Below are 10,756 nucleotides of genomic sequence, written 5' to 3' on the forward strand. Positions count from 1 at the left end.
GGAAGGTTCCATCATGTGTTCTAATGGCTGATACTCTGTCTAGAGTGGAAGGTTGCCACCACAGAATTATAAGATCACGTATGTAGATTGTATTATGATATCTGTGGTTGCCACAGAGAGGGGCATGTGCAATACCATGGTACGAGCTGGTATAAGAGCAAACAAGATTACACTAAAGTTTTAAAGATCCAATATGTATTAATATAGTTGGGAAGCAAACCAACTCCAGAATGGGAGAGAATTCTCAAAATGAGAATTCTGATTTTGACAGCCCTGGAGCTCGATTTGTTAGTAATCCTTAAGATTGTAAGATTGTTTTTGAAGCTTGGCTAACGTTTAAACAGTTTCTACTGTGCCAATTTACCAGCAAGTGTCTTTACTTTGTGGCTTGTGCCATTGTTCAGTGAATGAGGGTGTTTTAGAATGGAAACCAGATGACAGCTTGTGACAGGGGCATTGAAGCTTCAGAGAGCCGTCCCTTTTAAATTACAATCTTCATTATGAGACTGTCAGTGCAGGTAGTGATTAGCAATACTACTGTGGCAGGGAAAGAAGCGTGAAATGTATTTTCTTCATCATCAACAAAGACCTGAGAGGATATATGATAGATACATAACAAAAACATTAATTATGAATTAAACAGAAATGTCTGCACACTGTCTGTAGGTTAAAGGGATAGGTCACCCACAATGACAAAATCAAATGTTTGGTTCCTTGCCTTGAAAGGAGTCTATAGACAAGGACAAACTTCAATCCACACGTTGGTTCTGTTTTTCTCTGGACTGTTTTTTATTAAAAATGTTAACAGTTAGGGGTTAGTGACAGGACAGTTTATCTTTGTCCATAGACTCCTTTCAAGGTAAGGAACCAAACATGTGATTTTGTAATTTGGTTGAACTATCCCTTTAATGAGCATAACATGCATTTTTTGGGGGGCAATTTATTATAGATGTTTTATATGAATGTTAGTCTTGAGTGAGACAAAGTTTATTTGTTATTTAATTGATTCATATTCAATGGAGGGAGAGAGAGGTGCAGAGCTTTGGTAGTAAAGTTGTAGCATTAGCTGGTAGCATCCGCATGACAGAATTCAGTATTAGCTTATAACAAAAATGATAAGATTTAGCATGAGATATTATGGCGGGAAATGAAATTTGTTGGATTGAACCAGCAAATATTGAAAATTGAAGAGCAAATATGTAGCAGTTTAGATCAGACTCGCAAAGTTAATTGCAATACTGACTTACTGTATGTGTTACTGTTGAGAAAACAACATAGATGTGTTAAATGTTGAGAAATGATAAAGTTATATTTGGTCCCTTTCCATAACCACACATTGGTTTCTGTTTGACAACAGGAAATGTATGCCAAAGGCCAGGTATAACACAAGCATGGCATAACATCTACATGCTTAACAGTTATGTCAAACTTCAAGGAAAACATTCATGTTTTTGAATATGAGAAAAAGACAACAATTTGAAAAGCTTTACCAAATTCAAGACTTAGGCCCGAACTCAATCAGTTGCAGATAGCGGGTTTCCAGGAGGACTCAAATACTAAATTCTTCTTGTTCAGCACGAAAACATGTTCAATTTAAAATGCAGTTAATAATGTCTCATATATCAATTTTATGCTGTAGACATTGTTTTGATAATTATGTTATCCATACATATTATTACTGGGCAAAATAATCGTGTTTTTGTGTTATCCTTGAAACCCACTATCTCGAATCAATTGAATTGTGACCTCATTTTAAGTTTTACAACTGGAGAAGGTTCTCAGTTGAGCAAGTAGCACTGGCACAGGGATATTGATATTCATTTAATTTTTCAAATTAAAAAAATCACTTTATAAAGCAATAAGTAGCACCATCCACCCATAACAGTTTGCTCCATGTTGTTATCCATTGAAGCTGCAATGTATTACTACAGTTAGGACCACTACTCTTAGTCCAGAAAGAAGTCATAAACCGGTATGTGAAAATGGATACAATGTAGGCAAATCATATATATATATATATATACAGACAAGTGCTATATCATATGAGGGTTTTACAGTAGTTAAAAGAGCTAACAGGGTTGAGATTCTGTGTCACATACTGTACAACCAGGTCAGACACACACACACTTTTAACACCCTGAAGTTACAGTATATAAAATCTAAAATGAAAGAAACATGCCATTTTAAAGAGCCTTTGCTTGAAAAGGGAGTTTTTAAGTATTAAAAACATTTAAAAAAGTGAATTGTACTGTACGATTGTATTTTTGTAAATTTGAATGATTTAAAACAGATAATTTTAGATCAAATGTATAGATAAAAATCAACTTACTTATCTTGAATCGACCTCTGGAATGTTCTTTATTTGCTTTATCGTTGCTGCCAAAATTGTTTCTTTTATATCACTTGTAAAAACAAAAACGACAACTTAAATCTGTTTTTAAAACCCTAATGTTATGTAGATGATAGATGATCATACACGTGGCACTGAATTATCTTCATCTTTCAACATGAACTATTTTCCAATCCAAAACTAATGGAAGATTTGGCTTGATGTCAAAAGGGTTAAAGGGACTTCATGCACAATGAGTAATATATTACTATAAGAGGGAAGCAATTCTAATCAGCATTGCATGGTTATTTATTGATTGTCGTACGTCGATGTACCATTTCAAAATTGAATTTCCCAATGGAACTAGGACTAAGTGTCTCTTGAAAAAGAGATTTAATCTCAATGAGACTAACCTGGATAAATAGTTTGCAACATGTCTGTAATTGACCCATTTAACAAATTCTAGTTTTCGATTGAATAAAAACCTTTGGAATTTAACTTCAGAATGTACAAGCTAGACATTTACCTGAACCTACTTACAACACACAAAGCAATTTGAAATGTAATGTGCGGTTGACAAACATTTTTCATTAGACATAAACAGTATGATCTTGTCTGTCCAACAGTTTCAGTCTTAGGTCTGATACAGTAACATGTTAGTATAGTAGGTTATTCTGATGTTGTTATAATGTTTATTGTGGGTAAATGGAGGATATCGGGCTTGGGCATTTCGAATTCCACTTCACTGAAATGTCACTTTTATACCCTCCATTTTGTTTAGCTTGTGTATGTCATGTTCATGGAAATCCATACTATCAATTATAATGCAAGTAGAGGCCTTAAAAACACACAGAATCATACCAGAGGTCTTAAAGACTGTCACATGTAATCTAAAGGGAGCAAAAAAAGTTTTCAATGTAACCATTTTCTCCCATCTCCAAAACTTAATTTTGAAAGTTCAATTTATTCAAAGTCTTCTGTTTTTTCAGCTTGATTTTCCCATGTTGGTGTCTCCGTTGCTTTGTGAGTTTGTGGTACAAAAAGAGGAAAACACTGTTTTATGTTCTTAAAATAGAGGGGGCTTTGTTTCAAGCAGACCCTGAGCATATCATTCTCTTGCTAGCTCTGAGTTGTGGGATGATGAAAGGCTTCTCCACAGCCTCTCAGATGCTGGGACTTGGGAGGGGAAAAACAGCGGGTGGATCCTCAATTGTTTCTTTGCCATGATTTATAACATGTATATTTGAAATTCTTTCAAAAACAGTTATTGTTGAGTAATGCACAATTTGGTGTATTGTTATTCTATTCCAACTCTCAATAAAATAGTTTACTCCTGTTCATGAAAAGCTTTTTTGTCAGCATGTATGAAAGTCACACACATCAAATGTTGAGGTGAGGTTATGACACCATGTTGTTTTTTGTACCTTGCAGTGGGTATTATTGACTGTCAACATACAGTCTTTGTTTGTTCAGTATTTTCTGTCTCTTGACGCACCTGCAGATAATGCCATCTGAATGTGCGAAAGTTTTCCCTTTTCAAAACACAAAGTATGCCACCAGCTGAATTTGGTAAGCTGCCTTAAATGCATTGTTGTGATATCATTTATTATGTAATGTACAGTAAGTAAGTAAGATATATTCCCTGCCAGTGTGTCGGCTACAGGAGCATCTAAAGGATTCCGGTATAGGGTATGCTATAGCGGTCATAGACAGGGCACAAGCCTGGTGGTTGGTCGTTCTTTGTCTCGTCATTATCAGAGACAGACAGGCTCTCTCCTCTCATGTCTGGCAGCTGTCCAGCATTTCCCCCATCAGCCCCCGACGATCTGATCAGCCTGTATTAAGGTCACTCACACACATTCTCTCTCTCTCTCTCTCTCTCTCTCTCTCTCTCGTCTAACACACACATACACACACACACACACACACACACACACACACACACACACACACACACACACACACACACACACACACACACAAACACACACACACACACACACACACACACACACATACACACTGATTTGATTTATTCACAGGGGGGCTTTTTGGCTCAGAACCAAAGCAATATTGTGACCTGTCACCCACTCAGAAATGATCAAGACCAGATCAGAGAGACGAAAGAAAAATGACATTTTCCACTAAGAGGATTGTATTTCCAGTCACAAAAAAATAGTTTCCTTTGAAATACAGCTGTCTGGGGAAACATAACACAATCAACAAACAAGTAACCTGTTTCACTGAATTCACAAAGCATAAAAAACATCTGGACTTTTAAAAACATATACAAAATGTCCTTCTGTAAGAAGACTTACATGCTTTCACTTTGAAAGAAATGTTCACTTAAAGCATCTATCTCTGGCAATATGATGTTTTGAGCTGATTCTACCTCATAATAATTCTACAACAGGATACAATGTATAAAAATAAACTTTTGATTGCTTAAAATCTAGAAATGCACACGCGAGTTCAAGTATAATGTTGGAACATGAGAGTCTATTATGTTCAGCATTCTCAAGATGTTTGTTTATTACAAGTGTAAGTGTAGTCCAGCTTCAATGGTTTACTTATAATTTAGAGTGATAGCATGCTAAAGAGGTCAACATACAGTACCCTATATCCCATTGCTACCGTTTGCTAACATGATGAAGAGCTGTATTCATTACCAGTTCCTTTTCATATAAGGTCTACTCATGTCCAGCATGGTTAGCATACTGAGAGGGTAGAACCCATGACCAGTAGCTATTGTTGTTGGCATGCTAAAGATTCCTGTCCACTAATTGCTCTGCGGGCTATGAAAGGCACTCATGGGTCTGGTAAACTTTGAGTAAGAAGGGTAGAGGTCTAGATCTGGATCATCTTCAGCTTCAGTCTCTCAGATAGATTATAACATGGTCATCCTGACCCTTCCACAACATCTCTCCCTCAAAGTCCACCATCTTGTGTTTACGGCAGCGGAGGAGAATGCCCACCACCTTGTCAGAGATCTTGACGTAGCGGTCGAACAGCCTTCCGAAGGTGATGAAGGTCCTCCCTTCCTTGTCCGTCATGCCCATGTCCCCGATGATGTAGCACATCTCGTCCATCTCTTTGTGGACGTGTTTCTGGGCGCGGTCGCCACGCATGGCCGTCTTGGAGCCCTCCTTGGGGCGTCCGTAGCCGTCGTCCCCCTTCTGTAGCCGCTGGGCCATGGCGTGCTCATAGTCAAAATCTTCACTGAAGGGGTTGAGCTTCTGGCTCTCCATGTGCTCCTTTGACCACTGTTGCCACCTGCCCTTGATGTCACCTATGGTGGTGATCTTAATCTGGGGACAGGAAGACAAGATTAGTATTAAATTATACATCAGATTAGATTTGATTATGAAGATATCTCATTGTATCTACATGGATGATATCCATTCCACCAATGCATTCATGTTGATTACAGTGGTATCCCTAGTACTCTTTTAAATATAACCCCATGTAAAGGATCCTTGCTGTGGCATTTCCATGGTGGTCTGAAGCAGGCAAACCTTCCACAACAGAGTAATTTAAACTGTGGAGAATGCATCTTGTGAAACCGGAGAACCAAGCCGAACACGCACAGAGCAGGATTAATAAGGCAACTGACACATCATGATACATCTCACGCCTGACCAAGGCTATCACAACCTCATAATTATCCCTTGAAGGTCAGGTGGAAAGCATGTGTGACATTATATTTATTTACATATTTTCCATTGCACAGATATGTGTTTTACAACAGATTTACTTGCCTTTTAAAGGGAAGGTTTTCTTCCCTTGTTATGCAACTGTGAGTTGGGGTTAAGTGAGGGACTATCACTGGAGTTTTTCATGTGACATGAGAGAGGTTACTGCTTGAACATACCGACAGATCTGTATATTTGTGCCAGGGCTAGGCAGAATCAAACATTCATTGGGATAATAAAGTAAAGGATTACATTTTGTGTATGTTTTCAACTGTATTACCTTGCTGACTAACTAACCTCAATGTAAAGGCCGATAACATAGTATCATATCTCCCATGCAAGGTCAGTGACAACAATCAGGGTTGTCCAATACCTTAGGTTTGATGATATTTTTCTTCCACTGGCTTTCCCTCAGCTCACATTTGGAGTCGCTGTTGTTGTCACTGAGTCCCGCCTCCTCCCCCAGCCCACTATCCTCTGTGTCCAGACTGCTGCTGCGAGAGCCCATCTTCTTGTCCGGACCGGCCTTCTGGCTCAGGCGTCGCCTGGTGGGCGACTCTTTACCCGGGAAAGGCTTGGTGGCATCCTCTGGTGCCATCTGGTTGGTGTGGATCTTGTCTTTAATGGAGCTCACCATGTTGTTGCCACACTCGCTGAGCCTGGGCGCCATGCTCTTGGTGACCGCCCCCGTTCGGATCTTGCTGCCTCCGCCGTCGGAGTCGGCCTCCACCACCCGTGAACTGACCTGGAGCTTGACCTCGTTCTGCACCTTACATATACGTTCCTCCTCTATGACGACAACGTCGGGCATCCAGCCGGAGGGAATGGTGTCCTGTTTGTCCGAGTGCTCGTTGGCCCATCCCTGCCAGCTCTTCGCCAGGCTGTTGACCATGGCGGCGCATTTGATCTTTCTCACGGCCCTTACGAAGGGTCTGTCCTCCACGGTAGTACTGCTCATGGCTGTCCTGCTACAATAGCCGCTGGTGTTGCTGGGATTCTGTTAATGTTGTGGGAGAGGAGTAGGGAGTAATTGGGTGAGTGGAAGTAATCCTTTGCTGCTCTCCTGAAGCTTCTAGGCTTTAAATAGGCCAGCGCACAGGAAGTGTACTCTCAGGCCTGTGTGTGTGACAGGAAGTACCCTCTCAGGCCCAATGTGCGACATTCCTGCTACGCACATGGGTGCCCACCATGACCCCATAACAGCACTGGAATGTCCCCCTCCCATGGTGGGCTAGGCGACAGGTGGCCACTTTTCCCCAGTGATGACAGTCTAGTACGCTTCTATCCTTATACACAAATACACTCAAATGCATGGTGAAATATACCACAAACAATCTTTAGTTCTGAGTCAGCTGGTGTTTGTGTATATTGGCTCATACAAAAACAGACAGACATATATCATGTTCATTTATAGGCACATCTGCATTCATATTTTGACAAGCACATTCCTGTATCGGCCATGTATGTGTTACTTTTAAGTCACTTTGGATAACGGCATCTGTAGTAAAAAAAATAAATGACCACATCAATACTATTTGTGATTATATTTTGCATAGCCAGCCAGCCCTGCGCGTGTTGTTCTATTTCAGAGCGGGCTTGCTACTGCAGTGTGCTTGTGCGGCTGCAGCTGATTGATACATGGGTCTGGCCAGAGAACTTGAGCTGGGGTTATTTTCGGGAGACGCACGCAGACCTAAAAGGACACTTTGTCTGGCTCACAGACCATGATCTGTCGCATTGACTAAAAACTTCTGTCTCAAGTCATTATATGCTCAGTGTTTTTTGGTTGTTTGAAGACAATCCATTTGGTTCAGTGACATAGACACCAGAAAACAAGTCTCGCCTTTGATGTATGTCTTCTGAAGACATCTGTTTATGAAATGTGAAATTGTGTTTGATTCACACTTGAAAACTCTTTACTGAGTAAGCGTGCCTATGATGATGAGTTCTGCATTAGCATTAATTCTGACTTGCATAAAATGCTAATTAGATGTTATTGTTGTTTGAATCTCAGATTGCCCTTTTAATATCACATATGAACTCAATAAAGGGATCAGGGATCATTCAATCACAACCACTAATTCTTCTAATCTGGATTGTATCAATGGAGGATTTTCATTCACCCAAAAATAAAATGATTCAGTTAGGACATATTTATAAACCTTCCATTTGTCTGTATTTGGCTTCCACAGGACATTGCATGCATGTCCTTCCCATTTAAATATGGCACGCACAGACATTGACGCCACACACATTGAGGTCTAGTTACTTGTTTGTTCCTTGGTGTAAAGTGCCCGTTCTGGCAAGAATTAGCATGGTTGCAAAAATATCCAGCACAGAAGGAGGGCGAGCTTTGAGGTGGACACACGCACACACCCACCCACACACACACACACACACACACACACACACACACACACACATACACACACACACACACACACGCACACACATAGACACAGACACACACACACACACACACACACACACACACATACACACACACACACACACACACACACACGCACACACATAGACACAGACACACACACACACACACACACACACACAAACACACACACACACACACACACACACACACACACACACACACACACTCCGGCATAGCCAAGCTGTGAGGTAACAGATTGGTCTCCATGGAGGAATGTTTCTCTCACCACCAACCCGACAATGACATCAACATGATGACTACAATGATGAAAGCTGTGATTTATCTCACTCAAAGTGCGCAACCCCTCCGCTTCTACACAGGGACTTATTCAGACATATGGCATGCACTTTAAATATAGTGGATCCACATTTCTCTGCAATATATTTTGTTCCTTTTGATGTATGTGCATGTTTAATCTCCCACACAGGTTCTACCGTGTATATGCAGAGCAAGGCAGAAATAAAGTGATTGGTGTTAACAATGCACCCAGTCTTCCCTGCCAATTCTGGTTTCATCTGTGAATGGATGACGGGTGAGTCACAAACAGAGGGCGAACATAAACTGCGGTTAACATCAGAGTTAATAGGATCAGCAGGCTTCTCTCTCGCTCCTTGACAATACACCGCTGCATGTCTGCTTTGAAGTGTTCCCTAAAAGGAAACAGACTTCTCTTGTCCTCTTTATCATGTCTCACCGAGGCTTGCAGATGAAAACACATTTAAGTAAAGGGATTTGAATAGTTCATGATAAAAAGTCATTACCGTCTGTACTTATGCTCTATCTGAGGAAGCTAATGTTGCTGTTTTATATTGCTGAGTTATATTTCCTTTTGCTGAGTTATATGTCCTTTTTAGAGAGTAGCATTTAGTCATTGCTGTTATGCAGAACATCATTTTTAAATTAAATCAAGACAATGACAGTCCAATAACAGGGGTTATTCCTTTGGGTTTGCTTTTTTCAAAGGATCAAATAAGTACTGTAACTGGATCAGTTACAGTAGATGCGAACCAGTCTTCACAAATAATGAGCCATCGTTGGTGTTTACAGAGACTGCATTTGTTTTTCATTTGTCCTTTATCTATCCACTGAGATAGAAATCTCTTTTACAAGGGAGGGGAAACCAGGCCACAGAACAACATAAACCTACATTCTCATGCTTAGATACATAACGCCACATTGTGATGTTCAGATATGACGGTACATTCTAATATATAGTTCAAATGTGCTACAGTAAATCCCATTGATTATTTGGCTGATTTCAAAGGTTCATGTGCGGTAACTCAATAAATACTAGGTAGATGTTGAAGGTTCCAAAAGCTTTGAGTAACTAGCCAGTTACATCTACACCAGTTACATACAACATCAGTTACATTTACATTTCAGAAATGTATTGTGTGATCTTTTTACATTTTTGGTACACATTGCTATTTTGATACTGTATACAGTATAACCCCATAATATACATAAATCCCCATTGTGATCTTTCGATACATAATGCCACATTCTGATGTTTGGGGACGTAATCCCACATTATGTTGCTGTACATATATAACCCTACATTCTGTTGCTGTACATATATAACCCTACATTCTGTTGCTGTACATACATCACCCTACATTCTGTTGCTGCACATACATAACCCTACATTCTGTTGCTGCACATACATAACCCTACATTCTGTTGAGATAACGCATACCCTTATATTCTTTCAAGATACATAACCCCACATTCCGAGGCATGTTTGTCATCATCAGTGAGCCAGCTTCTCTGCCTGTTCCGCCTCAGGGACTGCGCCCGGCCGCGTCCCTTCATTAAAATCCAGTGAGTAATCAGCTAATCAAGGCAGCGCTAACAAGAGAATGCCAGCGAGTGTGCATCACTGAGAGAGCCACATGAATCAGCTAACAAGGACAAGTCAAGTCACAGCAGCATAGGGAGCATTATGCGATGCAACACTCCAGTTGCTATTCCATAGTTCTTGTGACCTGCAAATTGCATTTAACCCATGAGATGATAAGGCTAATGCAACAATGTCAAGATCATTTGTTTCCAAATGTTCTACTCATTTACCAGCATGTGAACCATTACCTGCCCATGTCAAAGACTAGAACAGGAACCAGGAGTGGGCTCAGACACAAAAAGGGCAAACTACAGAATTAACACAATGAACATTTCGGCCGAAGTCTTCTTCAGTGTGTGTGTGTGTGTGTGTGTGTGCGTGTGCGTGTGCATGTGTGTCAAATTGACACCACAGGCTAAAGCTTTCTACTTGTATAAACGATA

General features: G+C 40.3%; 1 protein-coding gene across 1 annotated transcript; it reads right to left on the bottom strand.

Annotated features, from left to right (window-relative positions):
- Positions 1-4,538: 4,538 nt before the first annotated feature.
- Positions 4,539-7,059, bottom strand: abraa (actin binding Rho activating protein a). Its single transcript, XM_083667761.1, has 2 exons — positions 6,395-7,059; positions 4,539-5,637 (listed from the first exon to the last, which is right to left on the bottom strand). The coding sequence occupies exons 1-2, from the start codon at positions 6,977-6,979 to the stop codon at positions 5,200-5,202; spliced, it is 1,023 nt and encodes a 340-aa protein (XP_083523887.1). The 5' UTR covers positions 6,980-7,059; the 3' UTR covers positions 4,539-5,199.
- Positions 7,060-10,756: the final 3,697 nt, after the last annotated feature.

Source organism: Argentina silus (genome assembly GCF_951799395.1).
Source record: "Argentina silus genome assembly, chromosome: 4".
Lineage (NCBI taxonomy): Eukaryota > Metazoa > Chordata > Actinopteri > Argentiniformes > Argentinidae > Argentina > Argentina silus.

What these genes read in the sequence shown, in the direction of transcription:
- abraa (XM_083667761.1), bottom strand. Translation starts at nt 6,979, where the DNA reads ATGAGCAGTACTACCGTGGAGGACAGACCCTTCGTAAGGGCCGTGAGA. An exon ending in AAAATATCATCAAACCTAAG is followed by an intron (nt 5,638 to 6,394) that starts GTATTGGACAAC and finishes TCCTGTCCCCAG; the next exon opens with ATTAAGATCACCACCATAGG.